General features: G+C 48.8%; 5 protein-coding genes across 8 annotated transcripts; 3 read left to right on the top strand and 2 right to left on the bottom strand.

Moving 5' to 3' along the window:
- Positions 1–140: 140 nt before the first annotated feature.
- On the bottom strand, positions 141–1,967 carry LOC124474484 (cell division cycle 5-like protein). Of its 3 annotated transcripts, none has more exons than XR_006956825.1 (5): positions 1,813–1,967; positions 1,293–1,396; positions 1,037–1,198; positions 807–934; positions 141–632 (listed from the first exon to the last, which is right to left on the bottom strand). XR_006956825.1 is itself a non-coding variant. In XM_047030649.1 (4 exons), exons 1-4 carry the CDS (start codon positions 1,855–1,857, stop codon positions 868–870), a joined length of 378 nt encoding a protein of 125 aa, XP_046886605.1. In that variant the 5' UTR covers positions 1,858–1,900; the 3' UTR covers positions 141–867. The 3 variants fall into 3 exon arrangements, 1 of the variants encoding a protein (XP_046886605.1); XR_006956824.1 differs by having other exon boundaries at positions 141–722; positions 1,813–1,900; XM_047030649.1 differs by having other exon boundaries at positions 141–934; positions 1,813–1,900.
- Positions 1,934–4,858, top strand: LOC124474464 (THAP domain-containing protein 6-like). Of its 2 annotated transcripts, none has more exons than XM_047030619.1 (6): positions 1,934–2,142; positions 2,790–3,012; positions 3,143–3,256; positions 3,453–3,663; positions 3,780–3,933; positions 4,019–4,858. In XM_047030619.1, the coding sequence occupies exons 1-6, from the start codon at positions 1,934–1,936 to the stop codon at positions 4,038–4,040; spliced, it is 933 nt and encodes a 310-aa protein (XP_046886575.1). In that variant the 3' UTR covers positions 4,041–4,858. The 2 variants fall into 2 exon arrangements, with proteins under 2 accessions (XP_046886575.1, XP_046886576.1); XM_047030620.1 differs by having other exon boundaries at positions 2,820–3,012.
- A 1,717-nt stretch (positions 4,859–6,575) lies between these two features.
- On the bottom strand, positions 6,576–10,769 carry napba (N-ethylmaleimide-sensitive factor attachment protein, beta a). Its single transcript, XM_047030623.1, has 10 exons — positions 10,544–10,769; positions 9,981–10,060; positions 9,761–9,877; positions 9,570–9,616; positions 9,256–9,333; positions 8,965–9,020; positions 8,478–8,562; positions 8,283–8,387; positions 8,118–8,186; positions 6,576–7,964 (listed from the first exon to the last, which is right to left on the bottom strand). The coding sequence occupies exons 1-10, from the start codon at positions 10,639–10,641 to the stop codon at positions 7,812–7,814; spliced, it is 888 nt and encodes a 295-aa protein (XP_046886579.1). The 5' UTR covers positions 10,642–10,769; the 3' UTR covers positions 6,576–7,811.
- Positions 10,770–11,022: 253 nt separating this feature from the next.
- On the top strand, positions 11,023–17,100 carry mcm8 (minichromosome maintenance 8 homologous recombination repair factor). The gene is made up of 18 exons (XM_047030547.1): positions 11,023–11,636; positions 11,749–11,820; positions 11,930–12,012; positions 12,179–12,328; positions 12,414–12,514; positions 12,622–12,820; positions 12,927–13,012; positions 13,139–13,287; positions 13,622–13,805; positions 13,891–13,921; positions 14,175–14,315; positions 14,513–14,654; positions 14,856–15,051; positions 15,488–15,698; positions 15,830–16,039; positions 16,253–16,329; positions 16,449–16,638; positions 16,860–17,100. The coding sequence occupies exons 1-18, from the start codon at positions 11,471–11,473 to the stop codon at positions 16,950–16,952; spliced, it is 2,481 nt and encodes an 826-aa protein (XP_046886503.1). The 5' UTR covers positions 11,023–11,470; the 3' UTR covers positions 16,953–17,100.
- A 258-nt stretch (positions 17,101–17,358) lies between these two features.
- crls1 (cardiolipin synthase 1) lies at positions 17,359–19,855 on the top strand. The gene is made up of 7 exons (XM_047030597.1): positions 17,359–18,085; positions 18,205–18,342; positions 18,516–18,645; positions 18,730–18,815; positions 19,013–19,081; positions 19,211–19,302; positions 19,453–19,855. Exons 1-7 carry the CDS (start codon positions 17,513–17,515, stop codon positions 19,544–19,546), a joined length of 1,182 nt encoding a protein of 393 aa, XP_046886553.1. The 5' UTR covers positions 17,359–17,512; the 3' UTR covers positions 19,547–19,855.
- Positions 19,856–20,189: the final 334 nt, after the last annotated feature.

Genomic DNA, 20,189 nt, shown 5'->3' on the forward strand with positions numbered 1-20,189 from the left:
ACAGCAGAAGTCCTTTCCATTGCTAGTTTGACAGATGAGTAACAGCTGTTACTTTCATGCAGCAAAACATTCAGTTTCCACCCAGGACACACAAACACATGGCACACACCACACACATTTTGGACAATATATGACAGAAATCTGTGAAATACACTTTATTTGAATTGCCTCAAGACAAATACAGCCAGCAGCACTACAGAAGACTGGGTTTGTGTTAGTCAGCACATTGTCTTTCAGGTAGGGACACCCTGGCTGTATGTGCGTATATCTGTATGTGTCAGGTAGGCACTGTCTGGTCGTGTGTGTGACTGCGAGTGTGTGCAGTGGGGAGTGGGCGTGGCTGAGAGCTGAGCCAAGGGTGGGTCAGTAACTCAGAGGCAGAGAGATGGAGGGCAGGGTTAGAATGTAAAGCTGAGCGAATCACACATCGGGAATGAGACGAGACCACACCCCCTCGCCCTCCGGTAAGTCCTGTCCTCTCTGGGTAGCGCCCTAATAGCATGGCATGGAGCATCACCCCCAAAGCCCAGACATCTGCAGACCTGGTACTGGTCAACACGGGTCCAGACACCCCCCTATCAGCTCCAGACACCCCCCCAGCAGCGTCCTCCGTGGCCTGCAGCATCTCTGGGCTGGTGTAGGGGGAAAGGTTTGTCGATAGGGGGTAGTCTACTCCCTGCTTGAGGACTGCATCCTCCACACTCTCCAACATCAGCACAGTCCTGACACACGTACACACACACATTATCATACACCATAAGCATCCCTGTTTGATCATGTTATTGTGTGTGTGCCTGAGTGCGTACCTTCATCCATGTCCAAAAGGTCTGGTCTGGTAGGCTTGGTCTCAGAGTTGGGGTCAATCTCTCAAAGCTTCAGATTCCCGGGGTCGTCTGCGGTGTCTTTCTCGTTGTCCTTCTGGGCTGCTTTGTCTCTAAACACACACACACACACACCTGTCAGATGTGCCCAGACACAATAATGTGTGTGTATGCAAATGTGCATGGATGCGTTCCCAAACGCATGCGTGTCTTACAGCAGGAACTCATAGTGCTCCAGACACTGGGCAGCAGTGCGTCCTATGATGGGGGCGATGGTCCTCCACTGGGTGGGCATCAGCTTGGCCAGGTGAAGCAGCTTCTCCTCCTCCTCCCGAGACCACTCGGTCTTCTTGATGCTGGGGTCCAGCCATTCATACCTGCACACACAGCAAACAAATGCGTTCGACACACTAACGGTAGACAATATTTACACCTTTGAGACTCAGAAACAGAACAAAGTCTGACACTAACCAGCGGGCTTTGCACTGTTTAGCAGACTTGCGGTGAAGCATGGAAGAGATCCGAGACCACTGGTTCTTCCCATACTTCATCACTGCTGCCTTGAGGATTTCGTCCTGGAGCGGGGACGCACACACGGGTAAATATTTGGTCGACCGCCAAACTGAGCATGACTTTTACTCTTTCACTAGGAATAAACTGGGGTTTATAATAACTCGAATGCTTAATCTGAATATGCAAATGATGGCCATGATTGTGAATTATTATTATTATTATATTACATGTTAGTGCACTGCCAAAATAGTATTCCCACAAAGCTTTACTTTGCAAATTGAAAATTATTTATTCCTCAATATAACGGGTTGCAATAAGTAGAGCTAACTTGTACGAGTAGAGAGCTAACGATAGCTTGCTAACAAGCTAGCCTAGCTATATGGTGCAAGTACAAGTAAACTGACGATAACCAAAAGGCGCTATAATGTAGCTAATGTTAACAAAGCTAGACTGTACGTAGTTAATTCTGTAAACATACCTCTGTGTTCCTCCACACCCCTCCTTTGATCATAATACGCGGCATTTTTGCCTATGTTACTAACTTCACGAAGAATTTATTTCAAAAGCGTGATTAATTTTTTTTTGCCACTAGTACATTAATGCTAAGTTGGCCTGATAATTTCCTGTTGACACAACAGGAAACGCTCAACATATCCGTGTTAGCATTTCTTCTTCTTTCCCTTAATGGCAGATTGCAAACAACATTGCGAGGTAGCAGAAGAAACAAGATGCCAGACCACTGTGCAGCATATGCTTGCTCAAATAGGCGGACCCTCGCAAATAGGGCTCGGGGGATTAGTTTTCACAAGTAAGATTTAACATTACTGTACTATTGTTTGTATTTTGGGAATATAATATTACCAGAGAGTTGAGAACTTAGGAGCAAGGATCTTTGATATTACTGTACTGAAATCGCTATTAACTTAGTATTTTGGTGGAAGCTTCACTATTTCCTGAATCGAGTAACGTTTCAGCAGCTTAACTTCTTTATTATTTATCAAGTAGCTTGGCCACACAAGCTACACTTTTCTTGTCATGTAAAATTAGCGCAACTTAAAGTAGCTTCCTATGTAGTGAACTAGCCTACTGTGTTTGTGTTACATTTGACTGGGTGGTAGCTATTGTGTAGTGAAGCTTTATTAATGACAAAGCAACTGATATCTTAGCTCACTACAATTTCCAAGTAGCTTGCCCAACACTGTGTATTAATCACACGTAATTCACTCTAACAAAAGTAAGATACCTCCCATGTCACACACCCACCCCACTTACCTAAAATAAAGGCAACTGAACATCTGTCTGTAGAATGGTTTGCAAACAAGCTTATTCACAATTTCAGCAACCTTGGTTCATTGTCATCAGATATGCATCAAAATAGTTTGGTTGAAGAAAGGTTCTAAGAAATGTGAAGGAAGAAAATAAGCTTGACCCCCTTTTTGAAATGTATTTGTGTAGACTCCCAAATCTTCCGTTTTCATTTGGAAGGTTTCCCAAGGACAAATATATGAGGAAGAAGTGGGAAGTGGCTCTGAGGAGAGAAGGATTCACCGCAAGTGATTCATCAGTGCTTTGCAGTCAACATTTTAAGCAGGGCGATTTTGATAGGACGGGTCAGATTATCCGACTCCGAGATGGTGTTATCCCATCCGTCTTCAGCTTCTCGGTTCACCTCCAAAGAGTAGGTGTATCATCATAAGGCTATGAGTATTCATAAATGTAAATATTCTATTATGAATCACAGGGCGGGGTGATATACTTATCCCTTTATATGTATATACTGTATTAGGTATTATGCTTCTTCATTTTAGTTGGAAAAGGGCAGGACTACGTCTACCTCCAGAAGAGCTGAAGAAAGCATGTCCGTGGCCTCTCAGGATGCCCAAGAAACGGCGACCTCACCTCCACAACCTCAGCCTAATGATGTGAATATTTCTACTTTCAAAATCATATCATAATGTTCCTGGACATACACACACAAACACACACACACACAGTGCTGGCAGTGGCTTTGAAACGTGATAACTATAAGAAAGAATGTGGGCCATAAACGAGTGGTGTCAAAGTGATGTTTGTGAAGTGAAACATTACTCACACCATGTTCATCCCTCTTTCTACTAGGATCATGGCTATGCCTTGCCTGCTTCTCCTACCGCTGTTAAGACCCGACTCAATGAAGCCTTGGCAAGACTGGAAAGTCTGGAGCGAGAGAAGAAGAATGCCATGGCCAGAGAAAAGAGGGCAAAGACCACCGTGACAAGTCTTTTGGGGGATTTGAGGAAAAAGAACCTCATTAATGAAGAGCTCAAAGAGAAGCTTGAATTCTACTCCGGTAAGAAAAGAATGTGCACTTTGAAATTAATGTACGTGTTATTCTTACTCTCTAGATGACCCTCCATATTTATTATCTTTAAGGGGACTTATTCATTATAAATCATAACATTTCAGATCTTCAGATAGACCTCATGGCAAAGCAGGGCCATGGGTACACCAAGGACTACAGAGAGTTTGCGCTCATGCTCCATCTCCACGGTCCAAAGGCATACAAATACCTCCGAGAGACTCGACATTTTCCCCTCCCACATCCGCATACGTTACAAAGGTAGGCTTCATGTTGTCCGATATGAATTTTGGGAAATGACTGATGCAGACACGTTGAATAGCTTCTTCTCAAAACCCTTTTATAGGTGGATGCCAAGCCTGGCCTGAACAAGCGGTGGCTGGATGTGCTGGAGAGAAGGTGCCAGGGAGACCAGGTTCAATATGGATGTGTTTCACTCACGTTGGATGCCATGTTCATCAGAAAACACGGTGTTGCTACCGAGGCTCTTGTGTTCATGGGGGTTGGCCTACAAGGACATTGGAAGTCTGGGAAGGAAGGACATAGGGAGTCAGGTGGCTGAGCGGTTAGGGAATCGGGCTAGTAATCTGAAGGTCGCCAGTTTGATTCCCGGCTGCGCCAAATGACGTTGTGTCCTTGGGCAAGGCACTTCACCCTACTTGCCTCGGGGGGAATGTCCCTGTACTTACTGTAAGTCGCTCTGGATAAGAGCGTCTGCTAAATGTAAGTCAAGTCGAAGTCGAGTCAAAGTCTCCCATGGCTTACTTCCTGACCAAGTCTCTCTCTCCAGAGACTCGAAGGGTCCTTGTCAGTCATGCTTTGGAGGAGCTGCATGCACGGTGCATTTGGGTGATATTTGTGTACCAATGGATGGGCTTGCCTCCAATGTCAGCGTGCAACCAACTTGGGTGGACTGTGAGCTGAAGGGAGACTCACGAGAGCCGCTTCAAACCAGTTTCTGGCATCCGGTGACTGGCAAGAAAGTATGTGTAAGGATGGACGCTTACCGCGTGCTCAAGTTGGCATGTAATATGTTGCAGGTAAATGATGATCGTCCGGGAGGAGTTCGGAATGGAGGATGTTGTTCTGCTTGGGGAACATTGAGGAGACACAGTTTGGCATCGACAACCTGAACTCAGGTTGACACGGAGTCTCTTGTTGAAAAAATAAACGACCTCTGTCCCCGTTTTGTTTTTGAAGACGTATTGTTCATTTTTTTTCTTCATGTTCCCGTTTTTTCCCTATTTTTCGGGATATGTTCCCAGTTTGGATCTTGGACGTCTGGTCACTTTATTTTCAAATATTGGAATATTCTATTACTGTTTAGCACTAAGAATATTAAAATATGCCGAACCATATGTAGCTATATTTATGACCTTTGCAGCAAAAAAAAACAGTGTGAAAATCTGTTTGGTATTCTGTGAGGTATGATTAATTGAATGCGCTGACAGCTCATTGCACCTGTCAAACCGATAACACTGAGCAGGTGACCGTTCCACCCACATTTTGGACAAAATACTACAGAAATCTGCAAAATACACTTTATTTGAATTCCCTCAAGACAAATACAGCCAGCAGCACTACAGAAGACTGGGTTTGTGTTATTCAGCACATTGTCTTTCAGGTAGGGACACCCTGGCTGTAGGTGCGTATATCCGTATGTGTCAGGTAGGCACCGTCTGGTCGTGTGTGTGACTGCGAGTGTGTGCAGTGGGGAGCGGGCGTCGCTGAGAGCTGAGCCAGGGGTGGGTCAGTAACTCGGAGGCGGAGAGACGGAGGGCAGGGTTAGAATGTAAAGCTGAGCGAATCATACACTGGGCATGAGGCGAGACCACACCCCCTCCGGTAAGTCCTGTCCTCTCTGGGTAGCGCCCTAATAGCATGGCATGGAGCATCACCCCCAGAGCCCAGACATCTGCAGACCTGGTACTGGTCAACACGGGTCCAGACACCCCCCTATCAGCTCCAGACACCCCCCCAGCAGCGTCCTCCGTGGCCTGCAGCATCTCTGGGCTGGTGTAGGGGGAAAGGTTTGTCGATAGGGGGTAGTCTACTCCCTGCTTGAGGACTGCATCCTCCACACTCTCCAACATCAGCACAGTCCTGACACGTACACACGCAAATGCACAAAACAGACAAGCACATGCTATAAGTTAACATAAATGGCAAATTAACACTATCTGGCTAATGACAAGGAGTGCTTCAACAATCAATTCACACAAACCTCTCTTTGTTCTTGAACACAAACGTTTTTAGCTTGATGTCCCTTAGCACAAGTCCGTGATTATGACAATGCGCCACCGCGGACACCAGCTGGCGGAAGAGTATCCTTGCCGTGTCCTCGTGAAGCCTGCGACAAGTGCGTAAAAGCGCATGCAAGTTCCCAAAACTCCGTGGGAAGAAGACGAAGGAACGCGCTTCTCCGAGAATCACATCCAGCACCTGGTTGATGTTTGGGTGAGCGGGGAGTTGAGAGTACATGCACAGAGCCTCCCGGTAGCGCGTATAATCAAGTACCTGGAATATAAAGCGCTGATCAGACTCATCAGGCTCATTAGGCTACAAAGAACATACAAAATCAGTTGGCTAATAACCTTGCAAACAACTTCGTGTCCGCTGTGTGCGTCCACTGCTTTAAAAATGCCGTCCTCCAATTTCTTTTTTAACAAATACCTTCCCACTCGTATGGGGAGGTTAGTGTCAGATCTCAAACAATCCTCCATTAGATAATTTTCACGGTAGCTCGCGTATCAATTAAAGCCCAACTGCCACAAAGCGTTTGAAACGCTGCCAGCGAACGTTGCGTTCATTAAATAATGCCAAAAACGCCACCTGATCATTCTACGAAGAGATGGCATCCTATAGCTTGTGACAAAATATTTGGTTTTCACCAAAATACTTCCTCAACCAATCCAAGAGTCAAGTGTGGAGATATTTTATTAATGTACATCTTTTCAGCACATGATACACCATACAAACGTGATACCTGGATGACTACAACTCTGGGTCCGGGGATTGGGGATGGACCCTCGCTGTTTTACAACACCACATATGTCACCATGACAACATGCACAGACAGCACAGCACATAGACAGCAGTCAGCCACTAGGGTAGTCGCCAAGCGACCTGGAGGCTTGGAGGAAGTTAACCTTGGTCAAGTACTATATACTTAATAATAAGTTATACTTAGCCCAGCAGTTAGCTAGCTACCTAATTAAATAGAATATTGCCATCTTTCTCCATGTGATCAGAAACCCCACTTACAGGCGTAACAGTGTCCTTGAAACCTTTCTGAATAGATCAGACATATCAATCTTCTATATCTTGCTATATCTTCTTGATATAACACTTACCATTTGACTGTAACAATGCTTATGTATGATACAGTGATAATATATAATGTATGTATGCACGTCAATAATGATATATATGCATTTGATATTAGGATGCTATAGAAATGATCTTTCGGGTGCACCCCAGCCTCCAACTGTGTGTAAGAGCGCTCCCTAGTGGCCACACAGTAATCACACATTACAGGATGGACAAGAACCATTACGTTGACACAAGTTTAACACTGGACCTTAACATAGTCCTATATATATATATATATATATATATATCTCATAACGTTATACTATTATAATACCACAACAACACACACCCCTTTCATTTCCTCTCTCTGTCTCACTCATACACCCGCGCGCGCGCACACACACACACACACACACACACACACACACACACACACACACACACACACACACACACACACTCAATCAATCTGTACAGGCCAACACTTACTTTGAAACAAGAACCAAAAAGTGTCATTGTAAAGACAGTGGAGAGATTGTAGGAAGGATGTTAAGAGGATGCAGAAATATTACGAGAAGGTTGTAGGAAGGATGTAGGAAAGATGTAGGAAGATTGTAGGAAGGTTGTAGGAAGGTTGTAGGAAGGACGGTCCAATGTTCCAGGGAGGGTCTGGGAAAGGTTGTGAGTGTTACATGCAGAGTGTTAGAAGCTAACAGTATATTTACACTGACGACGACACACAAACCTTACCCCACCCCCTGCTCTAACCCACTCCCCCTCCCTCTCATGACTCCTCCCTTATTCTTTCTCCCTTTCTCCCTCCCTCCCTATTTGAGGTCCCCAGCATCTCCCTGAATGGTCTTCTTAATGCGCAGCAGCATGGTGGTCAGCCATTGGTCCAGACGAGACACAGAGTCATACTCCTTCACAGCCTCCGTGAACGCCTCGCAGTTCTGCTCCTCGTGAGCATCCAGAAGTTTCTGCAGGGGGGTGGGGGGACATGGTCGGGAGGGGAAGGGGTGAGGGGGGGAGGGGTTATCGGAGGAGTGCCAGAGAGAAGGGCAATATCGACCTAGCAACACTGTCAGGGGGATGGCAACTTGGTCAAAAGTGTGTGTGTGGGCGCTGTTTACCTTTAACAGCTTGCACTCTCTGGAGTCCGCAAAGGCAGGAAACATCTCCTCATACTTTTCTATGGCCAGCTGGAATACACACACACACCCACACACAATACTTGAACACACATGATAACTACTGATAGCAGTGGCTATCCTCGTGTTGCGTACTAGGAGCAGTACCTTAGCGTTGAGCTCGTCTACGATGAAGTGACACAGGGAAGCTTTGAAGAAATACTCCTTCGCATTGTACTTCAACAGTGGGTTATCCATGGTATTAGTGGCAACCTGACACACACACACACATTATTGTGTTTCACCACCACGTAGTCACATAACAACAGATGGACACGCAGAGAGGCGCGCACACACACAGACCTGTTCGTAGATCTCAATGGCTTTTTGATACTGCTCCAGCTGGGCACTGTAGTGGCCAACTTTCAGCAGACACTTATTGGCAGAACTGATGAGAGAGGAGATAGAAGGCTCAGACAGATAGACACATCGACAAGACTGACACGCCTTGGAAAATTAAAATCGAGATGAAAGAGAGAGCATGAAAAGGTATCTAGAGAAATGGGGAGAGAAAGAGAGAAAGTAAGAGAGAGAGAGAGAGAGATAGAGAAAGTAAGAGAGAGAGAGATATAGAGAAAGAGAGAAAGTAAGAGAGAGAGAGAGAGAGAGAGAGAGGGAGAGAGAAAGAGAGGTAGTACGTAAGAGAGAGAGAGAGGAAATGAGACAGAGAAAGGAGGGAGTGAGGAAGGAGGGAGAACAAGAGAGAAAGATTGGGGGAGAGACCGTTAGAGATAGACAGTGAGCCATACAGATAGCATGTTTGATTGGATTAGGTACGTGTGTGACTCACCTGTTAGACTCCTCCCCCTTATAATAGTCTGCAGCCTGCTCATAGTGGGCGATCGCCTAGACAACCACAGCAAGACAAACAGTCTCGTGACACCCATGCGGGAAGGGCATCTGTCCCATATCTGTTTCCACTCTACTGTTGTGTGTGTGGTTCATATTGTGGTGTGTTTGCTCATGTACGTGTTTGAGCCTGTGTGTGTGTGTATACAGAATGTGTGTCTAACCTGTGTGTATAGCTGTGTGTGCGTGTGTTTTTGTGTGTCTGACCTTGTTCGTGTGTGTGTCTCCATACCTTTTCTATATCCACCAGCTCAGACTCGTACACCTCAGCGATGGTGATGTGGTGTTTGGCTGCGATGGTGAACCTGCCCTGGAACACACAGGTAAGATTGGTGTCAAATACCGTGCCACGTATCCACCCTCAACACACACACACACACGCACCCCTCACATTCACTCTCAACACACACACACCTCACATCCACTCTCAACACAAACACACACACCTCACATTCACTCTCAACACACACACGCCTCACATCCACCCTCAACACAAACACCTCACATTCATACACGAATACACACAGGCGACATGGTCAGTCTTACCATATCAGTGTAGATATCAATGGCTGCATTTAGGCAGTTGATTGCCTCTATGGGGGCAGGAGAGAAGAGAGTAGGGAAGGACAGGAGAGAGATGGATGAAAGAACAAGAGGCAATTGACGAAATTACAGAAACAGAGTCTGTCCGTGTGTGTGTGTGTGTGTGCGCGCCCTCGTGTGTGTATGGTGCTCACCCTGAGGATCGGCCTTTTTGTAGGCGTTGCCAGCATCAACGAAGCTGGTGGCCGAGTCCAGTTTATTCTGCTGCTGCATGTGGAGCCTTGCAGCCTGGCAGAAAGCGTTCCCTGCAGCTGAAACACACACGCACACACCATCATCGCTACACACACACACCACACCTTGTGTAGGGAATGAGAATGACAGGAAGCTTGTGACAGAGAGATAGCGAGCTACCATTCCAATTCTTGGCCATCTTGAACATGTTGGCTGCTCTGGCATACATCTCGCACGCGTCCTCCACCTTGTGATTCCCTCTGAAACACACAACAGTATCGCTGGCTAGCACCGTGGTCATGTCAGGCTCGCAATAGCACCGTAGGCCCAGGCACACATCACGCCAGACTCGCTAGGCCCGGACACGGTTAAATACGTTCCATTCGCAACAGGACGAGAGCTGACAAACACAGCGCAGGCCTACATGACTGTTTGATAGCATCGCCTCCTCAACATGTCATTCATCACAGCGTTTGGCTGCGCAATTCAATAAGCGTAGCATACCTACCCGGATACTGCGACAAACACACAGTAGGCTACATTTCCCAGTTTATGTGCAAATATTAATTGTGGGCACTGTAAAAACCAAAAAATCGTTATTATCCAGATTTTGCCAGTTCATTCAAATACAGTTTGTTCTCCCTACCCATCCCCCTCGTATTTTCAGTCGAATCGGGGGCTAGCTACTCTAGCTAACTCGGTTTTGCCTTATAAACCTGCGACGCATGACAAGAACATCTTACCCAAACATGCCACCGAGGAACGACCCGGACGACTTGACCTTCTTGTCAGCCTCCGCCATTAGCTGGATGGCCTCTTTCTCTTTACCGGAGGTGTCCATCGCTATCGGGACTATGTGTTATCGATGCGAGAAGCTAGGAAACAGATCGACTGCAGACCTTGCTGTAATGCGCCTGGTGCTGGTGCTGATGCTGCGGAGAGCTGACTGACAATCGGACACGACACCCCTGCAGACAGAACTGGTTAAACACTGCCATCTGCTGGGAGAAGGGAAGTAATGCATCAGCAGACCTGTAAAAAAGTTCTAGACAACAATTGTATTTCCCACCGTAACAATTGTTATTGAAGACGAAGAGGAAGCTCTCTGTTGAAAAATACCAAACTATGAATCAAGCCTCCTGCCAAAAAAGTACGTGTGGTTTCCAGTTTATACGTCAGTTACGAAAAAGAGCTGTGATTGGACGGAGGACACGTAGGCAGCGTGAAGCGCCAAAGCTCAACCTGAATGGGGAAGCCAACTCAACGACCAAGGTTCTAACTGGCATGTTTACGTTGGACAGCTGATCATTATCGTTATCAAGAGAAGCTGTCCACATCATAAATTGCAGCAAGGTAGCTAACTAGCTGAAACGTGTATCAATGTAGGTTGACACTGTGGACAATTCATTTCAGTCAGACATAACTATAGCGAGGCTAGCCAGCTAACGGCATTGGCTCTGTTAACTTGTACTAACCTAGCTACTGTACTGCTGTATTGCTAGTAATACTAGCTGGTTGGCAAGTTGACGTAAACGTTGTGAACTAACGCTAGTTGTTAGCAAATTAAACACAAATAAGAATATTAGAAACATACTAAACAGTGCATAGCGTAGGTTTGAACTATAACTGAGAAAAGCAATGTGTTTCTTTATGTTTTAGTGTAGTCTAGCATGAGTGAGGAGCACCGCGGCTGGGGGTGGGGGGCAAGGGGAGGAAGAGGATGTAGGGAGGGCAGAGGAGGAGGAGGGTGGAGGGGAGGGGGAGGAGGGGGATGGAGGGGAAGACCGTGGAGAGGAGGAAGAGGAGGAAACGCCCGTCCCTTCAGTGCTCAAAGAGGTAAGGGGCGACTGCGAGGTGCATCTTTTTTTCTCTTACTACCACTGTCTCTATCGTTAGCAGAACCATCTCTCTACCCCCCCCCCCCCCCCCCCCCTCTCTCTCTGTCCAGGCCCATCCCAAGCTGTAGGTATCTCCCAGACTGTGTCTCCATACCAAGGCTGGGCCCTCTACTTCAAGGAAGGTTCGGTCTCCACAGTCTGTTAGAGCTGCGCCCAAGCTGCCTGTCTAGTACTGTATCTACTGTGCTTCTACTGTCTTAACCATGTGTCCACTGTGTCTACTGTGTGCAGGGTATGTGGCCAGTTCACCCTTTGTGGAGAGGGTCAAGGTGTTTGAGAAGTACTTCACCTCTCAGATGCACCTCTATGATAAGGTTATTTTACGTGTGTGTGTGTGTGAGAGAGAAAGAGAGCGTTAGCTTGCTTTGAAGTGGTGTAGCTGACTTTGGAGTGCCCGTGAGCGTGAAAACAAGCTAACAAGCAACTCAGTGACATCTGTGAAATGTATAATGCTTTGTGTGTGTGTGTGTCTGTGTGTAGGATGAAATAGAGAGACAGGGCAGTGTGTTGGTGGACTTCAAGGATCTGGTACAGAACCAGCAGGTGTGTGCTGCCCTGCCGGACCTGACCAATCAGCTGAGAGAACAACCTGAGACCACCCTCAACTGTCTAGGGCTGGCTATTCACCAGGTACACACACACACACACACTTACACACACACACACACACACACTTACACACACCTGTGCTGTAGCTGGTCACGGCGTGTTTCAGGTTCTGACGGCTGATTTGGAGAGACACGCTGCAGAGCTGCAGGGGGAGGGGCTTCCCAGAGGAGCCACGCCCATCATTAACATACCCCACATCAGTGCCAGGTGAGATGCCCCCCCCTGCCCTCAAACACTTCCTTGTTTGTGTATAAAATGTGTGTTATGTTATGTGTGTGTGTATATGATGTGTGTGTGTGTGGCGGACCCCCCAGGCTGTATAACTACGAGCCCCTCACCCCGTTGAGGACTCTGCGTGCCAGTGTGTTTGGGAGGTTGGTGTGTATCCGGGGCACCGTGGTCCGAGTCAGCAACATCCGGCCCCTCTGCACACGCCTGGCCTTCACCTGCAACGGCTGCACGCACACGCACGCCCTCCCTCTGCCCCACGGCAAGTTCACCACGCCCACCAAGGTACGCACACACGTGCACGCCCACGCACGTGCACGCCCACGCAGCTCACCCTGCAGTGGCTGCAGACATCATAGTAATGTGTGTGTGTGTGCGTGTGTTTCCACAGTGCGTCCAGCCAGAGTGTAGGAGTCGCTCATTCACCCCTAACAGGAGTTCTCCCCTCACCCAGACAGTGGACTGGCAGACTATCAAGTACATAAGTACACACTTCTCGTCCCTCTCTGCACCATACACTCCCTATGTCTCTCGCCACGACACCCTCTCTCTCTCTACACGACACCTTCAGCAGCACCCAGAGCATGCCGTCACTCTCCCCAGGGTGCAGGAGCTGATTGGAGGAGAGCAGCGGGAGGCGGGCCGTATCCCCAGGACGGTGGAGTGCGAGCTGGCCCAGGATCTGTGTGACAGCTGTGTCCCCGGAGACACCGTCACCATCACTGGCACTGTCCGTGTCAGCAACGAAGAGGGTATCCACACACACACAATATCAACACACACACACAATATCAACACACATTACTGTTGTTTACGGGAGTCAGGTGGCTGAGCGGTTAGGGAATCGGGCTAGTAATCTGAAGGTCGCCAGTTCGATTCCCGGCCATGCCAAATGACGTTGTGTCCTTGGGCAAGGCACTTCACCCTACTTGCCTCGGGGGAATGTCCCTGTACTTACTGTTCTGTACTGTACTTACTGTACTTACTGCTCTGGATAAGAGCGTCTGCTAAATGACAAAATGTAAATGTAATGTAAATGTTTACTGTTGCGACTGGTGCGAACCCTGTGTGTGTGTGTGTGTGCAGGCAGCAGCAGAGGCAGTAAGGACAAGTGCATGTTCCTGCTCTACATTGAGGCCAACTCCGTCAGTAACAGCAAGGGCCAGAGGGAGGCGGGCCCAGGAGTCCAGGGGGCGGAGTTCTCTCTGAAGGAGCTCTATGCTATCCAGGAGATCCAGAGCCAGCCTGACCTGCTGAGGCTCATCGTGCAGTATGACACACACACACACACACACACACACACTGAACTGCTGAGGCTCAGCTTGATACAAGGCTAACCTTTGTTTCTCCTGCAGCTCTCTCTGTCCTGCCATCTACGGACACCTGGTAAGTCTGGAGCTAGGTGGGTGTGTTTGTGTGTGTGTGGAACTAGGTGTGTGTATTTGTGTGTGTGTGGAACTAGGTGTGTGTATTTGTGTGTGTGCGGAACTAGGTGTGTGTATTTGTGTGTGTGTGGAACTAGGTGTGTGTATTTTTTATGCATGTGTCTGTGCACTGTCACTGTCAACAAAGTGTGTCTAGTGTTCTGTGTAGAGTAACACATGAGAAAGGATGTCACTGTGTGTGTGTGTGTGTGTAGCTGGTGAAGGCAGGGCTGGCGCTGGCTCTGTTTGGAGGCTGTCAGAAGCATGTGGATGATAAGAACAGGATTCCTGTGAGAGGTGACCCTCACATACTGGTGGTGGGGGACCCTGGTCTGGGCAAGAGTCAGATGCTGCAGGTAACACACACACACACACACACTGTCTGGCACACTCGTCTCATTCACGGACACTACGCACGCAGTTCTCAGTCACGCACACTTCTTGTGCATACCAACCCAAACACACAGGAGCACACAGGTTTGACCTCTAATCTGTGTGTGTGTGTGTGTGTGTGTCTGTGTGTGTGCTTGTGTGTGTGTGTGTGTGTGTCTAGGCGGTGTGTAACGCGGCCCCCAGAGGGATCTACGTGTGTGGGAACAGCACCAGCACCTCGGGGCTGACCGTCACCCTGTCCAGGGAGGCTGGCTCTGGGGACTACGCTCTGGAGGCTGGGGCCTTGGTGCTGGGGGACCAGGGTAGGAAGTCCAACACACACGCACACACCCTCTCTCACAGCACCTAGCCTAGCATTTGACCTTTTATTGTATTTTTCTGTTCCGACAGGATTTCTGTGGTTAGGGCCAAGAAATGATCTAACTTCCAGTGGGTTGGTCTGTCTGTGTCCATGTGTGTGTTTTTATATGTGTATGTCTGTGTGTGTGTGTGTGTGTGTGCAGGCCTGTGCTGCATCGATGAGTTTGACAAGCTGGGGCAGCAGCAGCAGGCTCTGCTGGAGGCCATGGAGCAGCAGAGTGTGAGTCTGGCCAAGGCTGGTCTGGTGTGCTGCCTGCCGGCCCGCACCTCCATCCTCGCTGCTGCCAACCCTGCTGGAGGACACTACAACCAGGCCAGGACTGTGGCTGAGAACCTCCGGTACACACACACACACTTCAGACACACACACACATACACTTCAGGCATACACACACACATAACCTCAGACACACACACGCGAACAACACAAACACTCCAGCACACACATGTACTTCAGATACACAAACACACTAAATTGAGGCACCATCAGACACACACGGTAACCTCAGATCCACACCCTAACCCAGTGGTTCTCAAACCTGTCCTCAGGGACCACCTGTCCTGCATGTTTTAGATGTTTCCCTGCTCCAACACACCTGTTTCAAATGCATGTTCGTTACCAGGCTTCTACAGAGCTAGATAACGACCCATTCATTTGAATCAGGTGTGTTGGAGCAGGGAAACATCTAAAACATGCAGGACAGGTGGTCCCTGAGGACAGGTTTGAGAACCACTGCCCTAACCTAACTCTGTGTGTGTGTGTGTGTGTGTGCAGGATGGGCAGTGCTCTGCTATCTAGGTTTGACCTGGTCTTCCTGCTGCTCGACATCCCAGACGAGTCACATGACCGGCGCCTGTCGGAGCATGTCATGGCAACGCGGGTGGGGCGGGGCGGGGCCGCAGGCGCCATGGTAACCAGGGGGAAAGGCAGCAAACAGAGTTCTCTACTGGAGCCCTCAGACACACCCCTTTCCGACCGCTTGGAGGTACACACACTCACACACACACGCTCATACACACACACATCACAAATTTGTGAGGACATATTCTCACATCAGGACAGATATGCTTTTAAGCACACACACACAAATGGACATGACGTGTGCGTGTGTCTCAGGTTCCCCCGGGGGAGTGTGTGGACCCCATCCCAGCCTCTCTGTTAAGGAAGTACGTGTCGTACGCCCGCCTGTACGTCCAGCCCTCCCTCTCCGTCGAGGCTGCCAAGACGCTGCAGGCCTTCTACCTCACGCTGCGCTCCCAGACGCACTCCTCCGACTCCACCCCCATCACCACACGCCAGCTGGAGTCCCTCATCCGCCTCACTGAGGTCAGTCCACGCACGCGCGCACATGTACACATCACGCTCACACACACACGTACACAGATACGCAGACTCACACACGCACGTACACAGAACGCAGACACACACACACACGTTACACGCTCGCACTCGTATGCACGCTCCCGGCCCAGACACGCATGCTGGCATGCGCTCACGCACACGCGCGCTCATACAAACAGTGTGTGTATGTGTGTTCAGGCCCGGGCCAGGTTGGAACTGAGAGAGACTGCTACCAGGAGTGATGCTGAAGATGTGGTGGAGATCATGAAACACAGGTAAGATACTCTCACACACACACACACACACAGACACACACACACGTCTGCATACTCATACACACACACTTTTCTTCATGCCCTTTCTAACTGTGTGTGTGTGCGTGCGTGTGTGTTAGTCTGGCAGACACCTATGCGGACGGTGCCGGGGGTCTGGATCTGGAGCGTTCTCAGCTGGGGGCAGGGATGAGTCAGCGGGGGAAGGTGAAGCGCTTTGTCACGGCGCTGCAGACACACGCCCAGCGCTGCTCCCAGACCCTGTACGACCTCCAGCAGCTCCGCAGCCTGGCCAGGGACCTGCACATCGAGGTGATGCGCTCACACGCAGTGCTGCTCACTCACACGCAGTGCTGCTCACTCACACTCACACGCACACAAACGCCCTCACACACTCTCGCAAACTTACAGGCGCACGCCTCGGCCTCGCAGAAAGACGCACGCTCTCTTCCGCATGGTCACTGACGCACTTGTGCAGAGACCTCCCTCTGTGTGTGTGTGTGTCCTGTTGAACCCCAGTGTTTGTGTTGCAGGTGGTGGATTTCGAAGGCTTCATCTGTGCTCTGAATGAACAGGGCTACCTGCTCAAGAAAGGACCTAAGCTGTATCAGCTACAGACCATCTGACACACACACACACACACACACACACACACACTCAGACGCCATGGGTATTTTTTATATATGGTCTGTAAATATGTATGTTGGTTTTGTGTGTATGTAGGTCTTCCTACCTAAGGTAATGTGTACTTGTTCATTAAAGTTTGTCAAAGTTTCTGTCTGTCTTTATTCTGGTGCCTACATCACATTATGTGGATCCACTGTCAACCATGTGGGAACTAGGTTTAGACAATTATAGAGAATTGAGATTTGGGTTTGACCGTCTGTAGTATACGATTTACAACAAAATTAAGACTATACATTCCCTAGATGTAAAGTAGAAATTATTATTCGCTTCTCAGTGTAAGCCAGTGATTAGCGGTAAGCCCCGCCTCCGTACATTACGACGCCGTAAAACACTGACAGTCTCGGAATACGGCAATATGGAACACGCGAAAATGCCTCCTGCTTAAAGACGAGGAAACCGACAATATGAGAATAGCATCATACAGTGGTGTGACAACAAGGTCAAGACGCCAACGGTAGATGTGCTTTGTTAGTCGTTTACATACTGTACGCGGCTTGCAATGTTATTGTCTATTTGTAAAAGTTCCTTAGTGGTGTGTGCAAGAGGGCACGTAGCGAGTGTAAACTGCGCTGTAGCGACGCGCTATGCGAGTGTGTGCAGAGCAACCCCCGCGTCATGGCGTCAGAAACACACACCTGCGGATTGTTCGAGGGAGTTGTGGTGGCTTCATAAACTCAAGCACAGAATTGCCTCGGTAGTACAGTGGTCCGGCTACACATACAGTCCAAGTCATGCCCCGGAGCTTTTTCGACACCTGGCTGCACCATGTCCACTCGAGTGTGTAACAGGACACTCAAACGGGAAAGGTCACCAAAGGACACTACCCAGCAGCGTCCCGCCCTCCGCGGGTTTCAGTTTGAGGTTTCAGCCCAGGGGCGATGAGGCTGCTCACAATCTGCTCGGAGTGCGTTTATCGCCGCTCAGCTCCGGGGTACCGCGGGGTTGTCGTGGCTTCAGTAGTGGCAATCCCAGCCAGCCACCAGCGGAAAAAACACCAAGTAAAGACTTGAGCAACACGGATACTGACTCCCCGCAGGTGCCGGGACAGGGATTGTTCCAGTTCAAGGAACTGGTAGGAAGATTGCATGTGTTATAGGGGTGCAAAAAATATTTCTTCATACTTTAAGACTAACTTTCAGTTTCCTTGGTAATACAGACTGTAGCATCTATACCTGTGGTGTTGTGTTCCAGTACGAGAACCCCTGGACCATCCCTAACCTGCTGTGTGTGTGTCGGATTCTGCTCGCCCCGGTGCTTGGTTACCTCATCACCGAGCAACACTTCCACCTCTCCCTCGCTCTCTTCCTACTGGCGGGAGCCACCGACCTTGTAACTAACTCTCTCACACACACACACACACACACACACACCTACACACACACACACACACACACACACACACACACACACACACACCAGGTGGAACACACACACACACACCCACACACCAGCTGGAACAGAGCCAAACTGACCGGGTCATGTTACTTGTGTCCCCTCTTCAGTTGGATGGCTATATCGCCAGGACCTGGCCCAATCAGAAGTCTGCTCTGGGCAGCGCGCTCGACCCATTGGCTGATAAGATCCTGATCAGTGTGCTCTATATCAGTCTAACCTACGCCCAGATCATACCAGGTGTGTGCAACCGTTTAGTGGCCGGTCTATTTTCCAATGTTTCAGTGTTGTTTAGATGCTGTCAGTAATCTGTTTGTGTGTCAGCTCCCCTCACTGCCCTGGTCATCTCCAGAGATATAGCTCTGATCGCTGCTGTCTTCTACGTCCGCTATAAGACCGTGCCTCCCCCGGTGAGCCTCTGACCCAACACACACACACACTTCCCTTCTCCCATTCAATGAAGTGCTCGAGATGGGTCAGTGACAGACAGATCACAAACTGGTACTACACGCCTTGTTGGATTGTTAGAGATGTATCTCGCTCTGAATCTGCGTATATGTCTGTTGTGCTCTCTCTTCTCTCTCTCTCTTCTCTCTCTCTCTCCCAGGTGACACTCAGTCGGTTCTTTAACCCATGTTACACCACAGCTCAGCTCAAACCCACTTTAATCAGCAAGGTATGACGCACACATACTTTCCCATAAGCAACTGGCTTCTATCCTGGAGGGAAAAACGAATTGCTGATACGATCTTGCACAGCACTGTTGAAAACCTGAGTGTTTGTGTGCATGTGTGTGTGTTCCCAGGTCAACACAGCGATCCAGCTGTTGCTGGGTGCAGCATCCTTGGCTGCCCCTGTGTTCCACTACACTGACAGCTTTTATCTGCAGTCCCTATGGTGAGTACCACAGTCTGGACCCTAGACACGCATCCTGGTAGCACAACCCTGATTGTAGACACAGTCCCTAATGCCACCTTTGTAACCTTAGACATGACCCTGTGGTTATTTTGTCACCGTGTTTATAGGTTTTGTTTATCTGCGTTGCAGGTACATCACCGCTGTAACCACGGCAGCATCAGGATACAGCTACTACCATTATGGCAAGAAGACTGTTGAGGTGCTCAACAACACTAACAAGTAACCATGGCAACACGGGCTGTCCATGCGGCAAAGCCTGACTATTGGAGCTTTGCACACGCGCACGCACACGCACGCATCTGTGTTTTTAAAGACTCAATACGGACCCTACGGACTGACCACTTGGACAAACTGTGTGATTGTTGGGTGAGGATGAGCAAAGTGTGTGTATGTGTGGTAGATGGATTTAGGTCCAAAACTGTTTTTTTTTTTTTTTTTACCTGAGTTGCCATGGTAACCATCTTATTGTCACATGATTGACAGTTTTGTACATGAGAATCAATTAATGATTGATTAAACCCAAGAGTCTGTATTTCCTGTCTGGATGTTGATGTCATGGGGTGGGAGGAGGGGGTAGGAGGTTGATACACACACACACACATACACACAAACACACATACCCCATAATCTTGTAAGGAGACGGTCACAAGATCATCTAAGTATGTGGGGAAGATGCTGAAGAAAAACTGAGTGGGAAGCTATGGCAACCAGCTCTGCAGGTCAACGTTGCTGTCTGGCAGAATACCTAACAGCATGGAGCCAGGAAGAGACTCCCACCAATCACAGCCCTCCTCCACGGAAGGCTGGGACATGTGACCATGTCCATGGGGTGTACATGAACATATGAAAAATCATCCAGGGATGAA

This window comes from Hypomesus transpacificus, chromosome 12 (assembly GCF_021917145.1).
Source record: "Hypomesus transpacificus isolate Combined female chromosome 12, fHypTra1, whole genome shotgun sequence".
NCBI lineage: Eukaryota > Metazoa > Chordata > Actinopteri > Osmeriformes > Osmeridae > Hypomesus > Hypomesus transpacificus.